Here is a 27,014-nt window from a genome sequence, read left to right on the forward strand (position 1 = left end):
CAGAAGTGATTTCTGAGCTCTTAGCCTGGAATAACCCCTGAGCGTCACTGGGTATGGTCCAAAAATAAACAAACAAAAGAGGGTTAAATAGGGAGAGATAACGAGTCAGAATTGAGGGGGATAAGAGGACAGAAAAATTCTGAAGGGGGGGAAGGGGTGATAATATATAAGATGGGCTATATACACTATAGGCATGAATTGCCTATATACAATATATACAATGTAGGTTTGGCAGACAAAAAGGAGTCCATTGTATACAAACTCATACCCACATATAAAAAAGACATTAGGGATCTATTCATAAGTTGTTAGTGGAGGCCTGACCCTTATAGGATGGGTTCATGACCCATTTTTAATTTCCTTTATCCACAGTCACAACTCTTGATCACTTAGTGGCGTGCGTCAAGTCTTTTTTTTTTTTTTTTCTGTCACACTTAGTAGCACTCAGGGGTTCCTCCTGGTTCTGCTCTCAGAAATTCCTCCTGGCAGGCACAGGGGACCATATGGGATACCAGGATCAAACCACCATCAATCCTTGGTTGGCTGTGTGCAAGGCAAACACTCTACGGCTGTGCTATCTCTCCTGCCCCCTGGTCCAAGTCTTTATTCCTGAAGTGTGTGGGCCTTTAACTGCCCTGTGTGGATTGGTTGGTTGTGGTTTTCCTTTGACTTTTGTCCCAGGTCACTGGAATATAGACAATACCCTAGAAAGATGCCAATATTCCTGACATGTTCTTTCTTTCTTTTTTTTTTTTTTTTGGTTTTTGGGCCACACCCTGTGACGCTCAGGGGTTACTCCTGGCTATGTGCTCAGAAGTTGCTCCTGGCTTCTTGGGGGACCATATGGGATGCCAGGGGATCGAACCGAGGTCCGTCCTAGGCTAGCGCAGGCAAGGCAGGCACCTTACCTCCAGCGCCACCGCCCGGCCCCCGACATGTTCTTTCTTAATGTCAACTTAATTTCACCTTGATAGGATCAAACATACCAGTAAGTTACTTCATTGCTTCTTGATTCAGTGAGGTAATCAAAGTGAAAAGGTAAGAATCTTATCTCTCAATATATGGAATGCTGGTTGGTGTAAGAAATTTTTTATTTGAAATTGACATCTCTAAGTCAGCAGACCCTAAAAATATAGGGACAGGAAGCAAATTATTTTTATGTAAATCATAGTGTAAGAGACTATAATAGAAGACTTAATCCCATTTCAACCTCTTTAATGCTATTCTTGTGATTTAGTGATGGGGGGGAGCACCATCAGTTAGATTACGAGAGCATTTATCATAGCCTCAAGAATACTGTTATAAATGCAAGGGTTTGTCAACTAGCTATCTCTAATTAAATCAGAAAAATTAAATTAGAGTAATAAATTAAATTAGAAAAAAATTAATTAAATCTATAATTAAATTAATTTATTTTGAATGGAATGGTCCAAAAGGTTCATAAAATTTTTTTGTTTTGCCATACCCAGCTGTGCCCATAAATTACTCCTGGCAGGCTTGGGGGATCATATAGGATGCCAGGGATTGAACCTGGGTAAGTCACTACACAGTATATGTCCTACTCACTGTGCTATTGCTTCGAGTCCCAGGCCATAAAGTTTTTTTAAAGGCCAATAGAGAATATAATAAGATTAGAGGATTCCAGGATTACAGACTGAAGTCCCACTCTTCCTTCATAAGGAGTAAAAAGAGATATTAATCAGAAGCAGTGATTTGTGAAATATCATTAAATTGAATAAAGCAATTTATTAATAAATTAATCAGGGGCCGGGCGGTGGCGCTAAAGGTAAGGTGCCTGCCTTGCCTGCGCTAACCTTGGACGGACCGCGGTTCGATCCCCCGGTGTCCCATATGGTCCCCCAAGCCAGGAGCAACTTCTGAGCACATAGCCAGGAGTAACCCCTGAGCATTACTGGGTGTGGCCCAAAAACCAAAAAAAAAAAAAAAAAACCAAAAAAAAAAATTAATCATTAATCAATGGCTGACTCTTATGGTATCAAAAGTGTATGCTATCAAAAGTGTCAAATGCATATCCAGAAGAAATGTCTTTCCCACTAAGAGCCAAAAACTGTCTCTTTCATGATAGCAGTGCTCCAAATGTAATCAACATTTCACAAATGAACTGGATAATGCCCGTGGGAATGATGTCATATGGGCGAATCAGTGTTGGTCATGGCAGTTTGGGCTCTCAGCAATGCCAAGTAAGATTGCTTTGATACATGGAAGTTTTTGTTGCTGAGTCTATACCAAACTTCCCTCAGGCTGTCATGGTTATAGTGCTTTGAGCCGATGACAAAGAGAGGCTGAATCATTGACTACAGAGATGATGAAACTGGTTAACTACATCTTATATGAGTCATTTTATGTATGTATTCCAAAAGTGTGGATTTAGTTTTAATATATATGGAAGTTAATACGTCTGTATGCCCCAATGCAATTATATGTATATAGATGTATATATATTACTTGACTTATTGCTGAATTATAAGAAATGTATTGAGGATTAGCAGTTGTGATTCTCTAGTTAATTGAGTTTGACCTTGCTGAATTTATAAACTTGACTTAAAGGGCCGAAGGTGTGGCCTGTGTATGGGTGTCTCAGGTTTCATCCCCTGCAGAACATGATCCTCTGAGCACTGCCAGAGTTAATCTAATGCACCTAGCAATGAGTAGTCCCCCAAACACAGGTCAGTGGTGACATTCAAGATTAAAAAATTAAGAACCCAGAAATATCATAAATTTATGTATCTGAAGTTTGAACTCTTTTGTAAATTATATTTTATTTAAAAATAATATCTTTATGCACCATGATTGCAAACATGTTTGTAGTTGTGTTTCAGTGATATAAAAAAAACACTCCCTTTCACCAGTGCAACCTTTCCATCACCAATGACCCTCATCTCTCTCCCCCCACTCCCTTGTATTTGAGATAGGCATTCTATTTCTCTCACTACCACTGTCATGATAGTTTAAGTGTAGTTATTTCTCTAACTGCACTCACCACCCTTTGTGTTAAGCCAGTCCTTTCAGCCTTCATCTCTTTTGTCTCTGGGCATTATTAAAATACTGTCTTTTCTTTTTTGGGCCACACCCTGGGTTGCTCAGGGGTTACTCCTGGCTCTGTGGTCAGAAATCGCTCCTGACTCGGGGGACCAAATGAGATGCCAGGGATTGAACCCACATTCATCCTGGGTCAGCTGAATGCAAGTGTGCAAGAAAAATACCCTACCATTGTGCTACCACTCTGGCCCCTGCCTTTTATTTTTCTTAAATTCCACAGATGAGTGAGACTATTCTGTGTCTAACTCTCTCCCTCTGACTTATTTCACTTAGTTTCCATGTCTATCTATGTATAGGAAAATTTCATGACTTCATTTTTCCTGATGGCTGCATAGTATTTCACTGTGTATAGGTACCACAGTTTCTTTAGCCACTCATCTGTTGTAGGGTATCTGGGTTGTTTCCAGATTCTAGCTATTGTAAATAACACCACAATTAATATAGACATTCAGAAGACATTTTTATATTGTGTTTTTGTGTTCCTAGGGTATATCCCTTTGGAGCATATGGGAGCCCAATTTCCAGTTTTTGGTTTTTTTTGAGGAATCTCCATATTGTTTTTCATAAAGGCTGGACTAGATGGCATTCCCATCAGCAGTGATTGAGAGTTCCTTTCTCCCCACATCCCTGCAAGTACTGATTGTTCTTTTATTTATTTTTTTTTTTGTGTACCAGTCTCTGTGGCATGAGATGGTATATCATTGTTGTTTTGATTTGCATATCCTTGATTATTAGTGATGTGGAGCATTTTTTTTTTTTTTTTTGGTTTTTGGGTCACACCCGGCAGTGCTCAGGGGTTACTCCTGGCTCTATGCTCAGTAATCGCTCCTGGCAGGCACGGGGAACCATATGGGACGCCGGGATTTGAACCACGGACCTTCTGCATGAAAGGCAAACGCCTTACCTCCATGCTATCTCTCCGGCCCGATGTGGAGCATTTTTAATATGCCTTTGGTCATTTGTATTTCTTCTTTGAGAAAGTGTCAAGTATTTGTTTATTTCTTCTCCTCATTTTTTTGATTAGGTTAGATTTTTTTATTGTTAACTTCTGTCAGTACTTGTATATCTTAAATATTAGCTCCTTACCTGATGGGTAAAGGGTGAATAGTTTCTCATTCAGTAGGTGGCCTTTGTATCCTAGTTATTATTTTTCTTTGAGGCGGAAAGCTTCTCAGTTTAATATAGTCCCATTTGTTTATCTCTGCTCCCACTTCTTTGAACAATGTTGTTTCCTACTTGAAGATGCTTTTAGTCGCAATGTCATAAAGTGTTTTATCTATGTGTTCTTTCATATACCTTATGGTTATGGGTCTGATATCAAGGACTTTAATACTTTTGGATTTAACCTTTGTGCATGATGTTATATGGAAGTTTGAGTTTGCACTTTTTTTTTTTTGCATGTGTTTGATCAGTTGTCTCAACACCACTTGTTGAAAAGGCTTTCCTTGCTCCATTTTGCTTTTCTTGCCCCCTTTATCAAAGATTAATTGATTGTATGTCTGGGGAACATTCTCTGAATACTCAAGTTTATTCCATTGATCTGAGGATCTGTCTTCTTCACTCCAGTACCATGCTGTTTTAATGACTATTGCTTTGAAGTACAATTTAAAATTGGGGAAAGTGATGCCTCTTATATTCTTTTTCCTAAGGGTTTCTATAGCTATTCTTGGGTGTTTATTGTTTCAAATGAATTTCAGGAGTGTTTGATCCATTTATTTGATGTCATGGTATCCTTAGAGGAATTGCTTTCAATCTGTATAATGTTTTGGGGCATATTTCCAATTTAATGATGTTAATATTCCCAATCCATGAATAGGGTATATGTCTCCATTTCCTTATGTCCTCTTTTATTTATTGAAGCAGCGTTTTGAAGTTTTCTTTTTTGTAGGTCCTTCACCTCTTTAGTTAAGTTGACTTCAAGGTATTTGAGTTTCTGTGAATGAGATTACTTTTTTAAAGTCCATTTCTCCTCTGTCATTATTTGTGTATAATAAAGCCCTTGATTTTTGTGTGTTAATTTTGTAGCCTGCCACTTTGCTATATGAATCTATTGTTTGTAAAAGCTCTTTGGTATCCTTGAAGGTTTTCTAAACATAGTAGCATGTCATCTGCAAAGAGAGAGAGCTTGACTTTTTACTTTACTATCTGGATGCCCTTGATATATTATTCTTTCCTATTTGCTTTGGCAAATACTTCCAGTACTATGTTAAATAGGAGTGGTGAGAGAGGGTAGCCTTGTCTTGTGACAGTGAATGCTATTTTAAGACTGCTATTTTAAGAATGCTATTTTAATGACTGTTAAACAAAAACGAAATGGTAGATATATATTTTCAAACATTCTTTCTTAGATCTAAAGGTATCATTGTTAAGTATACTGGATTTCTCACATTCATTTGCTCCCACTTCCTTTTCCCACAGGGAATGAGGAAGGGCCATGAGGCAGAACAATCAGTCTTCCTTTGCTGACTTCATCCTGGAAGGACTCTTTGATGACTCCCTCACTCATGTCTTTCTTTTCTCCTTGACCATGGTGGTCTACGTTTTTGCAGTGAGTGGCAATTCCCTTACCATTCTTCTCATCTTTGCTGACTCCCGGCTCCACACCCCCATGTACTTCCTGCTCAGTCAACTGTCCCTCATGGATCTGATGTACCTTACCACGACCATCCCCAAGATGGCTACCAACTATCTCACAGGCAGGAAGTCCATCTCTTTTGTAGGCTGTGCAATCCAGCACTTCCTCTATTTGTGTGTGGGAAGTGCCGAGTGCATTCTTCTGACTCTCATGTCCTATGACCGTTATGTTGCCATTTGCCATCCACTGCGTTATGCTGTTCTCATGAACAGGAGGGTGGTTCTGATGATGGCCACCATGTCATGGTTGGGAGCATCCACAAACGCTCTTATTCATACCTTGATCTTGATGCACTTTCCTTTCTGTGGGTCTCGCAAAATCCACCATTTCTATTGTGAGTTTCCAGCTGTTGTGAAGTTGGTATGTGGAGACATTACTGTTTATGAAATGACAATTTACATTAGCACCATTCTGCTTCTTCTTATTCCCATTCTCCTGGTCTCTACATCCTATGGTTTCATCCTCCACAGTGTCATTCAGATGCGATCTGCTGGAAGTAAGAGAAATGCCTTTGCCACTTGTAGTTCTCACCTTATGGTGGTTTCTCTTTGGTTTGGTGCCTGTATCTTCTCATATATGAGACCCAGGTCCCAGCGTACTCAACTTCAAGACAAGGTTGGTTCACTGTTCTATAGCATCGTTACTCCCACAATGAATCCTCTGATTTATACTCTTCGGAATAAGGATGTAGCTAAGGCACTGAAGAAAGTGCTGGGGAGGGATGTGATCAGTCTAAGACCATAACTATTGTACTTTTGAGAGCTCGATGAATTGGGACAATTTCATAAATTTTTCTGGACAAATCTCAGATTTCTTGAGTCCAGATCTCTGCAAAAGTGTACAATCTTTTCTCTTCTCAATTTTAAGTATAATAGGTCTTATTGGCATATTTATTTGTTTTATGGGTTCTATCCAGAAATGCCTAGGGGTAACCTGGCTCTGTATTTAGTAATTATGTAAGTTTGTCTGTGCTCATGAGTCTCTATGGATGCTAGGAAATGGAAACCAGGTTGTCTGTTTGGAAGGCAAGCATCCTACCTACTGTACTATCTCTTGAGCCCCAATTGGCTGTGCAATAAAAATTTCCAGTTATGTTTATGAGGTAGCATTGTTTATAACATTTTCCATATTGTTATTTTTAATTGTACTGCATCCCACCACCACCACCATCAGCACCCCAGGGTGTTACTAACCCTCCACTAGTGTCCCAATGTCCTTTCTCTGTCCTCCCCTTTGAAAACCTCAGCTATTCTGTTGACAGTTTATCCAGTTTTGTTTCCATTGGGGATTCTTTATTACTTTGTTATTCCCTTATCATCATAATGTTGGATTTTGCCCAGTTGGGAACTTGGCATCCTCTCTCCTATGTCCTTTCTTCTTTCTTTCTTTCTTTCTTTCTTTCTTTCTTTCTTTCTTTCTTTCTTTCTTTCTTTCTTTCTTTCTTTCTTTCTTTCTTTCTTTCTTTCTTTCTTTCTTTCTTTCTTTCTTTCTTTCTTTCTCTCTTTCTTTCTCTCTTTCTTTCTCTCTTTCTTTTCTCTCTCTCTTTCTTTTCTCTCTCTCTCTTTCTTTCTTTCTTTCTTTCTTTCTTTCTTTCTTTCTTTCTTTCTTTCTTTCTTTCTTTCTTTCTTTCTTTCTTTCTTTCTTTCTTTCTTTCTTTCTTTCTTTCTTTCTTTCTTTCTTTCTTTCTCTCTTTCTTTCTCTCTCTCTTTCTCTCTCTCTTTCTCTCTCTCTTTCTCTCTCTCTTTCTCTCTTTCTTTCTCTCTTTCTCTCGTTCTTTCTTTCTCTCGTTCTTTCTTTCTCTCTCTTTCTTTCTCTCTCTCTTTCTCTCTCTCTCTTTCTCTCTCTCTTTCTTTCTCTCTCTCTCTTTCTTTTCTTTCTTTCTTTCTTTCTTTCTTTCTTTCTTTCTTTCTTTCTTTCTTTCTTTCTTTCTTTCTTTCTTTCTTTCTTTCTTTCTTTCTTTCTTTCTTTCTTTCTTTCTTTCTTTCTTTCTTTCTTTTTTTCTTTCCTTCCTTTCCTTCCTTTCCTTTCTTTCTTTCTTTCTATCAGAGTTATTTTTTTGTGGGGGATGGTCACACTCAGTGGTGCTCAGAGGTTACTGCTACTCTGTGCTCAGAAATTGCGCCTGGCTTGGGGGACCATATGGGATGCCAGGGATCGAACCCACATCTGTCCTGGGTCAGTTGTGTTCAAGGCAAACTCCCTACCACTGTGCTACCACTCTGCCCCCTCCTCTTTCACCCATTTTATGAACATATTTATAACTTTGTTATCTAATTTATATTCTTATCTTTCTTTAAAATAAAATTTTACACACTGAAATTAAATTCTTTTCCACTTGGTTGTCTAATAAATAAATAAAATTTAAGATGTTTTGAACTAAGCTCATTTAAAACATACTTGTCCATTTTTGTGTTTCCTTTTCTAGTAACTGGTATTAAAATCAGATCAGATACTTGATAAAGATACTTGATAATATCAGAAACTTTTTGTTTATATACCATTGGCTTTGATTTCAAAATATGCTTAAATAGAACCATACCCCATCACTTCCACTACCATATCTCTCCTAAATTACACCATTAATCTCTTTTTGGTTTGTTTTGGTTTTGGGGCCACACTTGACTATGCTCACACTTGACAATGTCTCTACACTCAGGAATCACTTTTGGCAGTACTTGGAGGACCATATAGGGTGCTGGGAATTGAACTTAGTTTGGTTACATGCAAAGCAAACACCATTCCTATTGTGCCATCACTCTGGCTACTCTATTTATTTCTTAATGGTATGTATTCCATTTATATTTACCACAGAGTAACTGAAATAATATTTTCTAAACTTTATCACTATATTTATCTACCCAGAACTCTTCAAAGCATCCTATATCACCTGGGTACAGCATTAAAGGGACAGGAGGGAAACAGATTGGGTGAGTTTAAAAGACAATAGCTGCTAAGAATGGTCCCACAATTGCAGAAAATATAACCCATTTGGATGTCCTGCTGCTCAAAGCCCTTTGCTGTGCCATCTTGCATATCTTATGTCCAATACAGAGTGCTTACCCACTTGTCCTTTTTTTTAATTTTTTTTTTGTTTTTGGGCCACACCCAATGACGCTCAGGGGTTACTTTTGGCTATACGCTCAGAAGTCGCTCCTGGCTTGGGGGACCATATGGGATGCTGGGGGATCGAACCGCGGTCCTTCCAAGGCTAGCGCAGGTAAGGCAGGCACCTTACCTCCAGCGCCACCGCCCGGCCCCCCCACTTGTCCTTTTAAGAGTATATACAAAGAAAAGATTTTTCCCCCTTTCCTGGACATCCTATTTAAGGATCCCATCCCTCATCTTCCCCCTCCTCTCCCTCTCTCCCTCCTTGCTTCCTATTTCTTCCATTCCTTTCCCTTCCATTTCTGCATCTCACACACCATCTATCTATATGTGTATGAGAAAGGGAAGAATCAACAGTGATATATTAAATTCCAATCTTGATGCCAAAGTGATAGTGCAGCAGGTACATTTCTTATCTTAAACATGGAACACCTGAGTTCAATCCCCAGAACTCAAGTATATCGCCCCAAGTCTTATCAGTAGTGATCCCAATACAATGTCAGGAGTAAGCTATGAACATCGCTGGGTGAGGTCCCAAGCAAAAAATATAAAAAATTCCATTTACAACCTTATTCTGGTCTTTTTATACACACACCATAATAACTCTCATGTTATTTAGAGTTGGTTGATAAAACTGTTGAGTCATTTTCATTGACTGACTCCTGTATAGCTAGATAAAACTCTCAACATATAAATGCTAGAAACACATCAAGGACAGTCAGCAAAGTCAACCTTTATCTCTGAGATTTATTCACAAAAGAAATTGATTTCTCTGAAGTTTTGGGATGCAAATTCTTTGAAGAACAAAGTGTAGAATCAGGCTCCACTCAGAAATCCTTCTCGGGGCTCAATCTTTAGAACAATGGGTTTCTCTGGTCGAACCAGAACTTGCGTTTTAACTTTCAGAGGAATCTGCAGTGGTGAAATAAACACAGTAGAACTGATAAAAATAGAACTGATGACATGTTTGCATGCCCAACAGCAAATGCTAAGTAGATGCTAAGTAGAGAATACAAGTGGGAACCAACAATGCTTTCATGGGAAGTATGTATGTATGTATGTATATACATATATACATATATATACACACAAATGTATATGTTTTTGGGTTGTGGGCCACACATGGCAGTGCTCAAGCTTTCTCCTAACTCTTTATTCAGGAATCACTCCAGGTGGGCTTGAGGGAGCGTTTGGGGTGCCAGAAATTGAATCCAGATCAGCCATGAATAAGAACGTGTCCTTCCTACAGTAATATGCCCCTGTCCCCAATGTTTGGGAAAACATTAAAAAGTAATTTTGGCATCATATAATTTTGAAATTTTAGAGAGGGGCACACCTGGTCATACTTAGGGCTTACTTCACCCACAGGATTCACTTCAAGTGACTTGGAGGACTATATGGAATGCTGGAGACTGAATCCAATAGGCTAAAAGGAGTAATACTGAGGATAGAGACAGCAGTAACCTTTGAGCATCACTAAGAGTGCATCCAAAAATTCAGAGATGTTCAAACTTGGCTCAAATTATTTATTAATTTATTATTCTGGGGGGTTATATCCTGTAGTGCCGATTGCTTACTCCTGGTTCAGCTCTCAGGGATTATTCTTGGAAGAATTGGGGATCACTTGAGGTGCTGGGGATCCAGTCTAAGTCAGCTGCGTGCTGACAAGGCAAGTGCCCAACCAATTTACACAAGAATCAATGGGACAGTCAGAACAATAGTTTTGCCTTGCATGTGTCTGACCTAGGTTTGATCCCTGGCAACACATATGATCCCCTGAGACCTAATGTAAAGCCAGAAATAAGCTTTGCAAATGACAGGGAAACCACCCCCTCCCCAAAGCCCCAAAACAATAACAAAAGAATCAATGAAATACATTTTATATTTGTATTGTTGAATTATTTTTATTTTATTTTAGTTTTTTGGATTTTGGGTCACACCCAGTGATGCTCAGGGGTTACTCCTGTCTATGTGCTCAGAAATTGCTCCTGGCCTGGGGGACCATATGGAATGCAGGGGAATTGAACCGCAGTCCTAGTCTAGAGCATGCAAAGCAGATGCCTTACCACTTGCACCACCCCTGTGGCCCCTCTTTTTATTTTTATATAAACATTTTTTTGTTTTGGGGTCACACCTGGCAGTGCTCAGGGGTTCCTCCTGGCTCTATGCTCAGAAATCGCTCCTGGCAGGCTCGGGGGACCATATGGGATGCTGGGATTCGAATCATTGACCTTCTGAATGCAAGGCAAATGCCTTACCTCCATGCTATCTCTCCGGCCCCTATTTTTAATTTTTTATTGTGAACAAAGTGAATTACGAGTCTTTCACAGTAATATTTAAGGTACATAGTGACAATGAATCAGGGGCATTCCCACCACCAATGTTGTCTTCCCTCCACTCCTGTTCCCAGCATGCATCCTATATCTCTCTCCTTTGTTCCCCAGACTGCTAGTGTAACTGTCCCCTCTGTGTATAGCTTGTTGTAGATTGGGTATCGATTCTTTTGTCTTTGACTTTGGGTTTGGTGTTTAAGTCACTCAATGATCATATGACGGTTTGGTCCTGGTACCTACCATCCATTTCCCTCCCCCTTCAATTTATGAGGCAGAACAAGATGATTCAAGTTATGTGGTTCTGTTTGGAAAAAAAAAAGAAAAAAACAAAGAGAAAAAAACAGGGAGGAGTATGTCTAGAGGTTATAAATATCAATTCAAAAGAAGAAAGGGGAAAAAAGAAGAAAAACATAACAGAAAAATAAAACAAAAACACCAGTTGAGTTATTTTTGAATGATGAGATAATCTTATTTTAAACTCAATCTTTAAAAAATTTTTGTTTTAGGGTCATAGTCAGTGGTGCTTGGGATTTGCTTCTGGTTCTGTGTTAATGGATAACTCCAGGCAGGAACTCAGGCAACCACATGGAGTGCTGGGAATTGAGCCCAGGTCTGCTGAGTGCAAGGCAACATCCTACCTGCTGTGAATTCCCCTGCCCTTAAGGCAAGAAATTAAAAATTATTTATACATCTATTTATTTATTTTAGTTATATCCTGCAGTGCTTAGGGCTTACTCATGGTTCAGATCTCAAGGATCATTCTTGGAAGGGTGGGGGACCATGTGAGATGTTGGGGACCCAGTCTAGATCAGCTGCATGCAAGGCAAGTGCCCTACCCAATTTACTATTGCTCTGCCCTCAAAAAATTTTTAAAGCACTCTGAAAATTCAACTTAGATTTTTTTTGTGTGTGTGTGGGGGACATACTTGGCAATGTTCAGGGCTTATTCCAGGCTCTATATTTAGGAATCACACCTGGTGGTGCTCTGGAGGTCAGATTGGATGCTGGGGATCAAATATAGATGGTTGCTTCTGTAAGTTCTATTAGTTCTATTGGGAAAGAACATCGTTCCTAAATCCTAATGTGGTCAAGGTGCTTCAGAGTTGTTCTTCCTTCCAGTAGACAGGAATGAAGGCAAACTTAAACTTAACTCAAGTCCAGGGGACTGTATATAATCATGTGACACTAACTGCACTGAATCCAATGGATCTCTTCAAATTCAGCCTGCCATAACCAAGCACTTTATATCTTCATAGATGTAATAGAGGGCTACAAAGGGATATTTTGCTGGTAGAAAAAGTCAGTGAAGGATGAATAACCACCTGTGTATATACATGAGAGATTACTCAAAAATATCCCCCCCCCACACCAGAACATTGCTAATGCAGAAAGTTAACTATCTGACCTGAGTTTCTTTGCAAGGTTTGAAGGTGAAGTTCTGCAATACTTTGACAAGAGCAAATTTCAAGTTCATGAGCGCAAACCTCATGCCAAGACAGTTTCGGGGACCAATTCCAAAGGGCATGTAGACATAAGGATTGATGCTGCCCTTGTTCTCACTACTGAACCTGGATGCAGACCATGAATGAAAAAAAAAAAAGTTAGTGAAATAGAACAGAACAGAGTTAGAGGTTTTAGGTTCTCACTGAGATTTCTCATCAGTAAGACAAAGGATACTTTTGAGGGCTATTTGCTGAAATATGCCTGAGGCTATTTGACTCTGAGAATGGTGGAACACAGATTTGTGCCAAGACCAATCCTCCATAGGGTTTCTGTTCTTATTGAGGAGAAGAGGTCAATGCTCTTTAAAAGAAAATGTATTGTTGAACACCATAATTATATGCTGGATGGTGACTTTTTCACATACTGAGAGCAAGTAGGAATGACAGGATCCCAGTTGAAGGAACAGTAGATCTCTTTCTCTGTTCAGCTTATGTAGATCATATGCTCATTGAGGACAATGGCAGGAATTATTACTTAACTTGTTGTTTATTTTCTTTGAGGAGCCACACTCCGTGGTACTTAGGGTTACTCCTGGCTCTGTACACAGAAATCTCTCCTGGCAGACTCAAGGGACCATATGTAATGCCAAGATAAAACCCAGGCCAGCCAAGTAGAAGGCAGACACCCTACCCACTGTACTCAGGCCCCTTTTAATTTATTTTTATTTTTAATTAATTGCTTTATTTAAGAACATTGATTACAAATTATTCTTTGCTGGGCTTCAGTCATACAATGTACATCATTCTGAACCCTTCCTGCCACATTTGTCTCCCTTTCCCCTCCCACCCTCTACCCAGCACCCTTTTGTGTCTTTAGGGCATAGAATTTGCTTCTCTCTATTTCTCTTTCTTTTTTTTTGACAGTGTGGTTTTTATTATTGTTAACGGAGGGGTGCCTTGCTTGTCACTTTCTACCCTTTTAGTATAGATTTTTGTCCAGGGTGATTAGTTCTAATAATCATTGTTCTAGTAGACCCTGCTTTGCTTTAACTGCACTCACTGCTCTTTGTGATGAGCTTCACTTGGTCCCCTTAGCTTGTCATTTTTTCTTCCCTTTTTCTGTCCCTCCCCGATTTTTGCTATGTCTCCCAAGAGAAGCTAATATCAGATGACTTACAATGGCAGATAATGCTACTCTAGTATGTTCTGATCATTTGATTCTTTTTCCATCTCTTCAGGGTATTAAGTACTTGAATATTAGATGCCTGTTTGATTATAATTTGCATGTAATATGTAAATTTGTTAAAGGTGATGTTGATTTGGCATTGTGATTCTATATGTAGAGTCATTGTGTTGTGGAATGTTAATAGATTGTAGCCTTAAGGAAATCTGAATATAAGGAAAGGAGTAGAATAACCAATGTGTGTGGATGTTATCTGACATTTGTTGGGGAGGGTAACAGATACAAGAGAAAAAAATATATTATTCTATAAGTCAATATGGAATACGTTTGTATCAGATAGATATAAAATGCATCCAGATCACCAATCTCCAAAATAGACTTTTTGGGGGTTGATGTATCATATCTGGCTGTGTACAGTAAATTCTCCTCTGTCTATGCTCCAGTGATCATAAGAATTATAGGACTTATTCCTGGCTCTGTGATCCAGGGAACACACCTGGAAAGGTTGGGGGATAATAATATGTGATGTTGGGGATCAAAGTCAGGTTGGCTGCTTGCAAGCAAAGCACTTTACTCTTTGTATCTTTCTCCAACACTTTATAAAAGACATTTTTAAAAGAAGAAACAAATTTAGGTATCTAATTGCCTGTCCTGAGACTGACCCAATCAACACATACTCTCTGATGATGGAATGAGTGGAATAAGAAGCCCAATGCATGGTCTTATTTTATGTTTATATTGAAAGGAAAAGGAAGAGCTGAGCTTGGAGCCACCACAGAGGGCCTCTAATCCAGAAAACAGAGGGTTGGTCAAGTATGACATCTTTTTTCAATATGTACTGTCTAAGCCACTGGGAGAGCATTTCTACAAGGTCAAGCAAACAAGATTCTGCCACGAGGAAGATCGTGGTCTAGTGATGGAAAATGTTTAGACACCAAAAAATGCCCTAAATAGGTCACTCAACAATTTTCTCACCAAGAATAACAGTGGAACATCAGGTGGACTAGCTCTTGGAGTCTGGTTTAATTAGAGAACTTCTTTGAGTCCTCTTGAGGAGAGTGAATGCACAGGCAGAGAAATATGAAGAAATGAGACCACACAATGAAAGTATGGGAGAATGAGTGTTCTAAATTTATGTCCAAGTGATTTTTATAAGGGGTAAGTGCTAGTCACAGGTATGTCCAGATTGACAAATAACAGATACTTCTGGTACACAGAAACATTAACAGTTGCCCTGTTAGACATACATAACAATTTAAGTGACTAGGGGGATACATGGCTCTGGTGAAAGGAGCTATATTAAGTATGAGTCCTGAATTAGAAGGGAGAATGCTAATTTTAACATCTCAAAGGCAGATCCTGCCCAGTTAGTTTCAGAAGTAAAGCTTTTTGGGGGTAACAAGGAGCTAAGCTTTCCTGACAGGATTCCTATTTTCCACAGGGAGAACTGGTTTTGTGTAATAGGAGTAGGTGGAAGAGCCAAGCCAAATAAATGCAAATTTTCTACCTAGTAAGGAGTTTCTACAGCTTAGAGCTACATCCTGGCCAAGCCTTTTGATGCAAATAGAACTGACAGAGAGAAGATTGTCTAGGTTTTTGTTTGGTGCTGAAAATTTTCCAGGCAAAGAGAATTTAATTTAATTTAATTTATATTTTGACCTGTGAATATGCACAGCAGAAGGGAGAAATAATTTTAGACCAAATAATATGAAAGAAATATAATGTCAGTACCATAACATGAATCTCAAAAATATCTGTACAGAATTTTACCAACTCTCCAAAATGGGGTGGGGTTTCCACAGCAGGTCTTTTAATGAAAATTCTTTGGGGGTACACAAATAGCCATCTGTGCTAAGAATATGACATTCTGGTCTTGCCTTCTGTCCATCCCCCTTATAGAAATATAGAATTTCTATAAATGATGTAACAGGAAAAGCCATCAAATTCTTGAATTTGAATTGTACCCAGTGTCAAACAGTGGCTCAAAGATCCCAGACAAGCTTAAGAGAGTCTAAGACATATAATGAGTCCCTGATGTACTGTCAAAGAACTAGCCAGTGCTGAGAAATTGAGAAGTAAAGGGATCTGGCTTACTGTTACTCCAGACAGCACCAGGGTGATGCTTAGCACAGTGTGGAGAGGACTCTTCAGATCCCCAAGATCAGTAACTCTACACACAGACAGAAACATTCTCACAAATGGAACTTGGGAATGGAGAGGTTTAACCAATGGTGAAAATGAAAAAGAACAGCACAGAAAGCCTTAAAGGGAGGAGAATCTACATTCTTGATAAATGAGAGTGGTTAAGTCTGGCAGTTTATATAATAACAAATGTGTCTGAGTATGCATATAAATACATGAGCAAGAGTCACAAAGATATTGCTTGCAGTTTCTGTTCATTAAAGTGAGAATTTCAAAAGCACAATACTAGCAATAACATTACACCATTTAAATGGCCATCTCTAAAGGTCTATCTTTGCTTAGAAAATGGTCTTTTAGAACATACAGCATATAGTTAATGAGGTCTGTCTAAGAACAAGAATGTATTGAACATCCTTTATTTTCTAAGCGACTGTATGAAAAATTTGATAGTCAACCTTTGTTGTTTTGGCAAAAGAAATCATGAAAACATATAGAGAATATCAAATGAGTGAGCATTCAAGTGTTTACTGTACTCTGAGGCATAAGGCTATGTGGGTTAGAGCAAAGGGCATGAGGTTGCCAGGATCTACCTTTCAGGATAGAATTCTTCAGGCTCTACCCATAGTTCTGAATCTTTATGAAGAAATAAGATTGGTATAGACACCATTGTGCCTTTGGGAATGATCAACCCATTGATCTCCACATCTTTCTTACAGAGCCTCTGTAGTCTGACAACAGCTGGATATAATCTGAGAGATTCTTTCACGACCATGTCAAGGTATTCCATCTGCATTAGGGTGTCATAGGTGGGTGGTGCCTGGGAAGACAGAAACAGATTAAGCTGATTGGATATTTGGGATTAATTTTCAATTCCATATTAATTCCATCTGTGTAATGCCATTGGAATATTAGACAGCTCCACTCACCTTATTGGGAAATGTTGAATCAATCTCCTGCTGAAGTTTTAGCTGGATATCAGGGTGAGTGGCCAGGGAATGCATAATAAATGAAAGAGAATTGGTAGTGCTATCATAGCCAGCAAGAACAAAGAGAATTGATTGGGCCACAAGCTCCACGTCAGTCATAGCTAAAATGGAAGCAAATATAGACAGAAAACAACACAGCTAAGATGATGAGAATTCCAATGTAATTCTTAGTCAAATTGAGAGGGATTTGACTATCTGATGTCAGTCTTTAAATTTAAAAATGGCAAAAATAGTCTAGAATTGGTCTTCAAGAGATGAATCTCCTTAACTTCTCTGTGGATAGGTAGGCCTAAGGTATATAAAATAACTTTAATGGGTTAAAGAGATACTACATATGGTAAGGCATATACCTTGCACATGCACCATCAAGCTTTGATGCTTGATAACAGATATGGTCTCCTAGGACCTTTTAAGAGTGATTCTTTTTTTTTTTTTTTTTGGTTTTTGGGCCACATCCGGCAGTGCTCAGGGGTTAGTCCTGGCTGTCTGCTCAGAAATAGCTCCTGGCAGGCACGGGGAACCATATGGGACACCGGGATTTGAACCAACCACCTTTGGTCCTGTATCGGCTGTTTGCAAGGCAAATGCCACTGTGCTATCTCTCCGGGCCCTTAAGAGTGATTCTTAACCACAGCCAAATTTGACCCAAACCCCCAAAAAGAAATGACAAAAGGATAAAACTATAAGAATTCTATCATTGTACATCTTATTCAGTTTTATTGTGACCTCAAACTGTACTCAAAACATAAAGCCAATTGAAAAATATGGAAAAATATAACACTATAGTCGATTTAAATGTAAAAAAAATAGCAGATTGAGTCCAATAGCACATCAATGAGAGAATATACCATGACCAAATAGGATTCCTTTCAGGGATGCAAGGATGGTTTAACATAAACAAGTCAGTCAATGTAATATACATATGAATACAAGAAAAAAAATCAAATAGTCATATCAGTAAAGCAGAGAAAGCATTGACAAATTAAGGCACCTATTCATGATAAAAATTCTCAACAAAAATAGAAGTTGAAGACATTTTTCTAAATATGGTCAGAGCTATTTACCACTCACTTTCAGCAAATATTATATTCTTTGTTGTAAAACTGAAAGCCTTCTCTCTATACTTGGGCACAAAACAAGGTTGTCCACTCTCACCACTTCTACTCAACTTAGTATTAGAAGTAGTTGCCATAGTAATTAGGTAAGAAAAAGATATTATGGGCATCTAGATAGAAAAAGAAGTCAAAATCTTCCTTTTTTCAGGTGTAACTATACTATATATTAAAAAAACCAAAAAGGCTCTGGGTAAGAGCCATACTACAGATGCACTGTCATCTTCAACAATTGTTCAGAAAACTGGTTGATCTAATACATTCAAAACAATGAACTCAGATCTTTCTCTAACTCCATGCACAAAAATCAAATCAAAGTGGATTCAACACCTCTATATCATGTCATCAACATGAGAGAAAGCATGTCTGGGTGTGATGAGGTCCTGTTTGCAAATTTCCAGGTTGGGTTCTTATTTACTGTCTCAGGCCTGAGAAATGTCTGTGCAGAATATCTCCCTATAGCATCCCATGATGGTCTAAGATGCTGACAAACTTTGGGCAGGACTTGTTTGTTTCTGCTTCCTGTTTTTCAATCCTGGAACAGAGTTGTGCCTACAAACTGCCAGGAAATCCTTCTGGCTTTTGTTTCTGTGTGAATATGCATCCTTGAATTGGCAGCAATTTTTATCTGCTAGAAAACCTATTTGCAGAACAATATCCACCTTCTCCTCTCCCTGTGCAAGGAATATTAGATTCTGTAGTTACCTTTGTGGGTTTCCACTGTCTTTGAATTCTGGGAGTTGAGCATCAGTTGAAGAAGGTCCACTCGATGCTAAAATCAAAGAAAACACTTAAATAATAGTAAGTCACTTGAAAAGTGAAAAATAAACAGTAATTTAACCTACCTACTAGCAAATGGCTCCTGTAAGTGCAGAAGTTCGACTAATATTTATCATTATCTTTCAACAGAACATTCTCAGCAATAGTTCTAGAAAATGCCAACCAACTCTGAGTGCCCTCTTTGTTTCTCCTTTTTTTCCCTCCTCTGTAATTCTTCCAGTTTCTCCTCCCAGTAGTGCTCAGATTTTCCTTCTACTTCTGCACCCAGGAACCATTTCTGGTGAGATCAGGGGACAATATACCATGCTAAGGATAGAAACTGGATTGACCACATGCTCAGCAAGTACCTCACTGGCTGTACTCTTGCTCAGCTCGTCCATTTGATTCTTTGTTCCTCTCTCTCCTTATTCTAATTTCTCTTGCTTTCTACACAATCCCCTGGCCAAAGAGTTGCCCATTCCCTACCCTGTCATCTCTCCTACTCAGAATGAAGCATGAACTTTCTCCCCTTCATCCCTCTGAGTAGTTCAGCATCAACTTTTGGGGGAACATCTCCATGTTCCATTTCCTCTCAGAATTCTACTTATCCTTGGTGTCATTCATGGGGTGAGCATTCTTCCCTCTTTCTGCAGATGTGCTCCTGTTGACCATGGGCCTTAGGAAGGACAACCTGGGGCCGGGAAGGTGGCGCTAGAGGTAAGGTGTCTGCCTTACAAGCGCTAGCCAAGGAACGGACCTCGGTTCGATCCCCTGGCATCCCATATGGTCCCCCCAAGCCAGGGGCGATTTCTGAGCACATAGCCAGGAGTAACCCCTGAGCGTCAAACGGGTGTGACCCAAAAACCAAAAAAAAAAAAAAAAAAAAAGGAAGGACAATCTGAAGAGTGGACCTATAGCCTCCAGGCCCAGAGAAAACTATCCACACAGAAAGTGAGACTGGATTTACCGAGAATACACTCCCCAGGAAGCATGAACCATCCATGAACTGAGGGGAAAATAAAAGTCTTGTAGGCCAGAGAGGTTGCCCAATGGGCTGAGCACATGCTTTGCATTTAGGAGGCCTGGGAACTATTCCCAGTCACACATATCCTCAGCATCCCCAGGAGCAAAACCCATGAGCTGAACGGAAATAGCCCCTAAACTCTGCTGGCTGTGATCCCATAGAAAAGACTTAGAAGAAAAAAAAAAAGAAAAAGAAAAGACTTAGAAGAAGGAGGAAGAGGAGGAGGTAGAGAAGGAGAGAAAAGAGGAGGAAGGGGAGGAGATGTAGGAGGAGTAAGGGGAGGAGGAGGTAAAGGAGGAGTAAGACAAGAAGAAAGAATAAGAGGAAGAGGAAGAAGAAGAAAACGACTTGAGACACATTTATTTGGTCATCTCATCTAAGTGCTGGAGTAGTTATAATACCAGAAAATTATTATAAGCAGTAATTTTATTTTTGTTTTTTTTTTTTTGGGCCACACCCAGTGATGCTCAAGGGTTACTCCTCGCTGTGTGCTCAGAAATCACTCCTGGCTTGGGGGACCACATGGAATGCCGGTGGATAGAACCAGAGTCCTTCCTAGGTCAGCAGGGCACAAGGCAAATGCCCTACTTCTGTGCCATCACTCTGGCCCCTATAAGCAGTAATTTTTATTATTAACAATTCCATACATAATTACTCATTAGATTTTATTCATTTGATTTGATTTTAAGCACCATGATTTACAATACTGGTTTTACTTACAAAATATTCCAGCAACTAAAACCTCCATCTACTACCCTTACCATAGTCTCAGTGATACCCCAGAACCCGTTCTGCCAAGGCCATGGTAAACTCAGTATTTTTAATTAATTTTATTAAATCACCATGAGATATAAAGTGAAACTTGTTGATGATTAAATATCAGTCATACAGGGCCCAGAGAGATAGCATGAAGGTAAGGTGTTTGCCTTTCATGCAGATCATTGAATGCAGGTCATTGGTTCGAATCCTGGTGTCCCATATGGTCCCCAGTGCCTGCCAGGAGCAATTTCTGAGCTTGGAGCCAGGAGTAACCTCTGAACACTGCCGGGTGTGACCCAAAAACCACACACACACATACACACACACATATCAGTCATACAATGTTCCAACACTTGTCCCTTCACCAGTGTTCATTCCCCACCATCAATTTCCACAATTTTCCTCTCATCCCCACCCCACCCCTAACCTGCCTCTATGGCAGACACATTTCTTCTTTCTTTGTATCTCTGTATATTCCCATTTTTTGTTTTATGCACTGTGGTTTGCAAAACTGTTACTAGGGGTCATTCTGCACATCACTTTAATTCCTTTCAATTTCCAGTTCTTGCCCAGAGTGATTATTCCCAGTTATCATTGCTTTAATGGTTCCTTCTCTGTCCTAACTGCTTACCACCATCATTTCTATTATCTTTGACTATTATTCTCAGGTTACTGATTTTTTATATATACAATAGATGAATGTAAATATTCTATTCTGCCCCTCTATTTCTGACTTATTTTAACTCAGTATAATACTCTCCACATATATTTATTTATAGGTAATACCCATAACTATTGTTAAACGAAAATCATTTCTAACTCAATTTTAATATTCTTCTCCATGTCTCTTCTCTGCTTCCAAATAATAGGACTCACTTAGCCTAAATGCTTCCAGACTCATAAATACTTGTGAACATGACAGAGAAATGCATCAGTCACATTCTCTATTTCAACAACTTGTCAAGAAAGTGAACAGTCTTATGCAACCACTAGCAGACCTTACCTTCTCATTATCTTTGAGACGACTTTCTTTTATCCTTTGAATAAACTTTTTAAAATAACTAGTGACTCTTCTTGGGAACTGAGAGATATTTAATAGTTTGTATACTGGGGTTAGGAATGGGAAGAGTACTATAAAGTAAAGAAAAGAGAAAAAGAAATTGTAATAAAACCACAAAATTTACCAGGATTAAACAATCATGTTCTACCAATCAAATTACCAAAAATAATGTTTAAACAGCAACAAAATAAGTGAAAAGGAGTTCTCAGCCAAGTGGCACTTCCTGTGTATTTGCTGGTATTTACAGGTTAATGGCTGAGCCAAAGCAATCACACAGACATATCACATCATAGTAGTGAGCTCTTTCCATATTGTTGCAGTAAATAAAAACACTGTGTTTTGGCCTATGCAAACAACGGAGATTGACACTGTCAAACCTTTACTATTATTTTTTTAAATATTTATCCTTTAGGAAAAAAAAACAACTTACTGAACTTAAAAACAAATAACTGTAGTAGAATGCCTGTCTCGAATACAGGCAGGGGTTGGGAAGGAAGGAGGGGGGTATTGGGAGGGGGGAATGTTATACTGGTGAAGGGGGTGTTCTGTTTGTGACTGTAACCCAACTATAATCATGTTACTTAAATAAAAAATATATTTAAAAAAACACCGTGTTTTGTATAAAGGCAGGAGTAAACCATGAGCATCAACAGGTGTGGCTCAATCCCCATCCACCAAATCAGTAGTAGACATACTAATGAAGAACAGGAATGGTTGGAAGAAATTAAATTTCAAGAGCTTCTGGGTATTTTCCAACAAGGGATCTTTGGGATTGTTGAGGGAATCCACATGTACTCCAAATGATGTGCTAGCAATCACATCCATGCTGTAGGCTCCAAATATGCTGAGTAGAGACAGAATAAAGGGGAAATTAAAAAACCAAATTAGTACCTCTCCACATCTGAATCCAACACAGGCAGCAAGAATGGTATGTAAATTCACAAGAAAGGGAGGACAGGTGAAGGGTCACTGCTGTCAGAACCAAGTACTAGCTCATTACATTGACTGGAAGTTGCTTATCAGGTGTGTGTGAGGGGCTAGCTGCCCAGCATGGGTCCTGGGAAACCATAGATTCATCCAATCCACTTCTATCAGTCAAGGGTTGGGGACATAGAGTGACCATTAGCAGTGTGCTTTGAATATAGACAACAGGGGGGCAACAAAGTCCCGAGGAGATCAGGACAAAAGGGAGGACACCAGGAGCCCATGTCCAGGCACATTCAATAGGCATTGTGCATCGAGCTCTTTTCCCACAAAGCAGAATTGCAGCCACATTCCTACTTACTCTTTCAAAGTCATGGGTTTGCCCTTATCTACCTCTGTCTTCAGATTCTTCACCAACATATCTCCATATTGGGCAATGATGGGCAACATCTACACAAGATACAGCAGCACCCAAGTTAGAGACATTCAAAGATGGTTCCCTCGACTAGAGTATGAGTTTCACTGTTGTTTCTATCTTACAATGTTTCTTCTGGGACACAAAATTTAGACATCAGATTCAGAACACTATTCCAATAAGGGAACCTTAAAACAAGATCTAATTTTCTGCTCTCCCAAATCACTCTTTTTTTTTGACTCCTTAACTTTGAAGGCATAGTATTTTTATATATTCATGCACATACATATTAGTTTAAGTTGACATCAAAAGTTTAAGAGGTTTTTTTTAAGGGTTAGTCAAAAGGGCACAGTAAAATGGTGTTAGAATGGCAAATATTGTTTGCATAGGCCCACCAAAATATGGGGGTCATAGAAAGGAATAGTCTTGGTCTAAATACAAGGAGACCACTACCCCTGAAGTTTCCTGGCATAAGACCAACTCTAGGCTCCAGGCAAACTAGTTTATTTAATCCAAGTCATTGTCTGTAGTGCCAATACAGTTTTATTTTTCATGTAGTCCTATTGTTGGCATCAGGTTTCTGTATTAAAGATCCTGGAATCTGCACATCCTACATTGAAGTCAGGCTGGTGTGAAGTATCCTCTAGTTTCACCTCACAATTAAGGGGCAATACAGCAAGCCCTGTCCCGTAAGCAGGTCATTGTTCTTGTTAAGTCTTCTCAGTGTTAAGGGAAGTCTCTTTTGAGTAGATCGATGTCAGAGCAGTTGTAGGGTCTTCCCTGGTAGAGGATTGCCTCCAGGTGATGTTATAGACAACCTTGGATGTTTTGTAGATGTCTTCTCTAGATCAGGGGTGAATGGAGAATGCCCATTCTTCTGAGGCCTGTGCCAGGTCTTTATGTCAATGTTCAGGGTGTAAGGTCCCATTGCACTACAAGATTTGTGTGTTCCCATCTCTATTAGATAAGAACTTATTGGTATGTATAGTATTTTCCCATTTTAGTGTGCCTAAGCAAACAAGAAATAATGCCACGTGATGTTATCTGAGTATATGGGGGCATAAGAACACTTCTAACAATACCCATGACTGGGTTCAAACATAAGCATTATACTGAGGGATTCTTTCACACCAAATTCCATATTGAGCTGTTCATAAAGAGAAGATAAAAAAAAAGGAGAGGGGATCGTCACTGTATAAGAAAATATTCAGCAAAAGTTATAGCTGTCAAAGAAAACACCCATAAAATGTTGAAAAGACATATGTGTCATTTTTATGCCTTTGGAATAGTTGGGTGGGTGTTAACTTCAGGGCACCACTTAGGTCTGTGACTTAGGACTCTACAGTACTTAAGTTAGAAAGGGTAAATGAGGAGTAATGATGATAGGGGTTAAGGAAGTTAAAGAGAAAAATGATCTTTTGTAGGGGTGTGCAAGAGGGCAGAGTACAAAATGGATATTCTGTATACATAAAAACATAATTCAATGATAGTGAGTACTATTAATGTGTCGTGTGCGCTCGGGACGCTGGCCCCCCTGCGCGATTTTGAAAATATAAACTGGAAAGAGATTACCAGTGACTGCGTCAAGAAGCTGGGAGGCCAGAAGTTCAGAGCCCCACCCAGACCCTCCCTAAGGAGCTGAATGGATAATGGGGGAAAGCCTAGGGTACCTTCAAGCTCCACCAAGGGGCCCAACTCACTGGCTTGCCCAGGCATGTGGCCTGGGGAAGACCTGGAGATCTGGAGCAAGGCGGCAGAGGGGTGCTGGGGTTGCCCAAGTCCTGCACCCCCCCCCCCCCCCCGGCCTGGTTAAGGAGGCCTTCGGTGTGGCGGAGGCCTTCCGAACCCCATACTGCTAGACTCCCGGCACCCAGGAAGGAGAGAGATTCTTCAAGAAGCTCCCAAATCACTCTTGAATTTCTTTCTTTCTTTCTTTTTTTTGTTTTTGAGGCCACACCCATTTGATGCTCAGGGGTTATTCCTGGCTAAGTGTTCAGAAATTGCCCCTGGCTTGGGGGGACCATATGGGACTCTGGGGGTCAAACCGCGGTCCTTCCTTGGCTAGCGCTTGCAAGGAAGACACCTTACCTCTAGCACCACCTCACTGGCCCCACTCTTGAATTTCTGATGAAAGTTCTCTAATGTTGTTACCTCCTTGAGCTTTCTACTGGAGAAGTTTGGAGATAGCAATGTTCTTAATCTTTTCCACTGCTCATCCTCAGACATAGCAACAGAATCTTTCATAATTCCCATTGGACCAATGTTCTAGAGTAAAAAACACAATATTAATATGGCCTTTCCTCATTTTTTTTTCAGAGAGTTGTTTTCTCTAAGTATTTCTCCCAGCCTCTAACTTTGAGTCTGCTTGTTTTACTATTCAAATGTATTTCTTATTTGAATCCAGCAGAATGTTGGATTTAAATTTTCAATCCATTTGGGACTGTCTCTTAATTGGTGTGTTTAGACCAATGACAGTGAGAGAGACGATTGTTACTGAACTTTGTGCAAAGAATTCTGTCTGAGTTTGGTGTGTGTGTGTGTGTTGTGTGTGTGTGTGTTTGTGTGTGTGTGTATGTGAGTGTGATTCATATGACCTTAAAGTAGTCCCTTTAGTTCTTCTTGTAAAGATTGTTTTGAGTCTATAAAGTTCCTGAGCTATTGTTTATCTGTAAAGCTATGTATAATTCCTTCAAATCTGAGTGAGAGTGGCTGGGTAAAGTTAGTGAGTCATTTGTTTCATTATATCTCATCACTGTCTTTGGATGTGGAGAATTTGTTTGATAGATGTGCTGAAAATCTCAGAGACTCTCCTTTGTTTGAAATTTTCTTCTTTGATATTGCTGCTTTTACAATTTTATCTCTATATAGCATTTTTGGCATTCTGATTAGGATGTATTTTGGAGTATTTTTACTTGTGTCTCTTTTAGCTGGTACTCTTTTGGCCTCCTGGCTCTGGATACATAAACTATTCTACTCTGGGAACATCTCGCAATACATTCTTTGAATGCTGCTTCTTCATCAGAGTTGCCTTCCTATCCCTTTGGGACTTCGATGATTCTTATAATTTTCCTCTTGAAATTAACTCAATTTTTTTGTCAGCTGTTTAAATATTCTGAGTCCCTCTCAATCTTCTGCTTTTGTCTGGAGGGTTTCTATCTCTCAGTTTGGAGCTCCGTGATTTTATCCTCAGTAGCTCTTACTGTAGTTTGAGGCCTTTCTCTATGTTTTTTTTTGTTTGTTTGTTTATTTCACTTACTGCATTTTTTTAGCTCTGCATTTCTGCTCATAGTTTTCTTGTTTATGCTATCATATCCTACTATATTGTCTAGGCTGTCTGTTTCCTAAGCATTGTTTCCTTGAGCTCATAAAATATCCTCGGCATTTCCTCTTTGAAATCTTTTTCAGAGATTTTTTTTTTTTTTTGGTTTTTGGGTCACACCTGGCGGTGCTCAGGGGTTACTCTGGCTGTCTGCTCAGAAATAGCTCCTGGCAGGCACGGGGGACCATGTGGGACACCGGGATTCGAACCAATCACCTTTGGTCCTGGATTGGCTGCTTGCAAGGCAAACACCGCTGTGCTATCTCTCTGGGCCCTTTTAGAGAAATTTTTATGGATGGATATTCCTGGTTGAGTCTTCAAGGCTCCTCCTGTCTTTATTTTTTTTTTTTTTTTTTGGTTTTTGGGCCACACCCGGCGATGCTCAGGGGTTACTCCTGGCTGTCTGCTCAGAAATAGCTCCTGGCAGGCACGGGGGACCATATGGGACACCGGGATTCGAACCAACCACCTTTGGTCCTGGATTGGCTGCTTGCAAGGCAAACGCCGCTGTGCTATCTCTCCGGGCCCGCTCCTCCTGTCTTTATCCATATCCTATGTTGGGGTTCTGTGCTGTTTTTCCATGAGGCCAGTAGTAGGATGATTCTTTCCAAATGCCAGGAAACTTAGTGGGTAGTTTTCCCTTCTTTTCTGCCAAAGATATTCCCCTCCACTTTGATGTTTCTACATAATTGTGTAGTGCCTTTTGCACTGGTCCAAGGAATGCATTCTTTGGCCTAAACTAACTGCAACTATGTG

The 27,014-nt window shown here is 39.6% G+C and overlaps 2 protein-coding genes across 2 annotated transcripts in view; one reads left to right on the plus strand and one right to left on the minus strand.

The window, feature by feature from the left end:
* Window positions 1–5,494: 5,494 nt before the first annotated feature.
* On the plus strand, window positions 5,495–6,439 carry LOC126029965 (olfactory receptor 2AE1-like). Its single transcript, XM_049788187.1, has one exon. It carries the CDS (start codon window positions 5,495–5,497, stop codon window positions 6,437–6,439), a length of 945 nt encoding a protein of 314 aa, XP_049644144.1.
* Window positions 6,440–9,616: 3,177 nt separating this feature from the next.
* LOC126030427 (cytochrome P450 3A12-like) overlaps window positions 9,617–27,014 on the minus strand; it is a 31,543-nt gene continuing 14,145 nt past the window's right edge. The window contains exons 5-13 of the mRNA XM_049788644.1: window positions 25,091–25,204; window positions 22,886–22,974; window positions 22,296–22,444; window positions 21,544–21,671; window positions 18,704–18,770; window positions 16,827–16,987; window positions 16,491–16,717; window positions 12,539–12,701; window positions 9,617–9,712 (exon numbers count right to left, since the gene is read on the minus strand). Coding sequence (XP_049644601.1) covers window positions 9,617–9,712; window positions 12,539–12,701; window positions 16,491–16,717; window positions 16,827–16,987; window positions 18,704–18,770; window positions 21,544–21,671; window positions 22,296–22,444; window positions 22,886–22,974; window positions 25,091–25,204 — 1,194 coding nt within the window. The remainder of the gene's footprint in view (window positions 9,713–12,538; window positions 12,702–16,490; window positions 16,718–16,826; window positions 16,988–18,703; window positions 18,771–21,543; window positions 21,672–22,295; window positions 22,445–22,885; window positions 22,975–25,090; window positions 25,205–27,014) is intronic.

This window comes from Suncus etruscus, chromosome 15, assembly GCF_024139225.1.
Source record: "Suncus etruscus isolate mSunEtr1 chromosome 15, mSunEtr1.pri.cur, whole genome shotgun sequence".
Classification (NCBI taxonomy): domain Eukaryota; kingdom Metazoa; phylum Chordata; class Mammalia; order Eulipotyphla; family Soricidae; genus Suncus; species Suncus etruscus.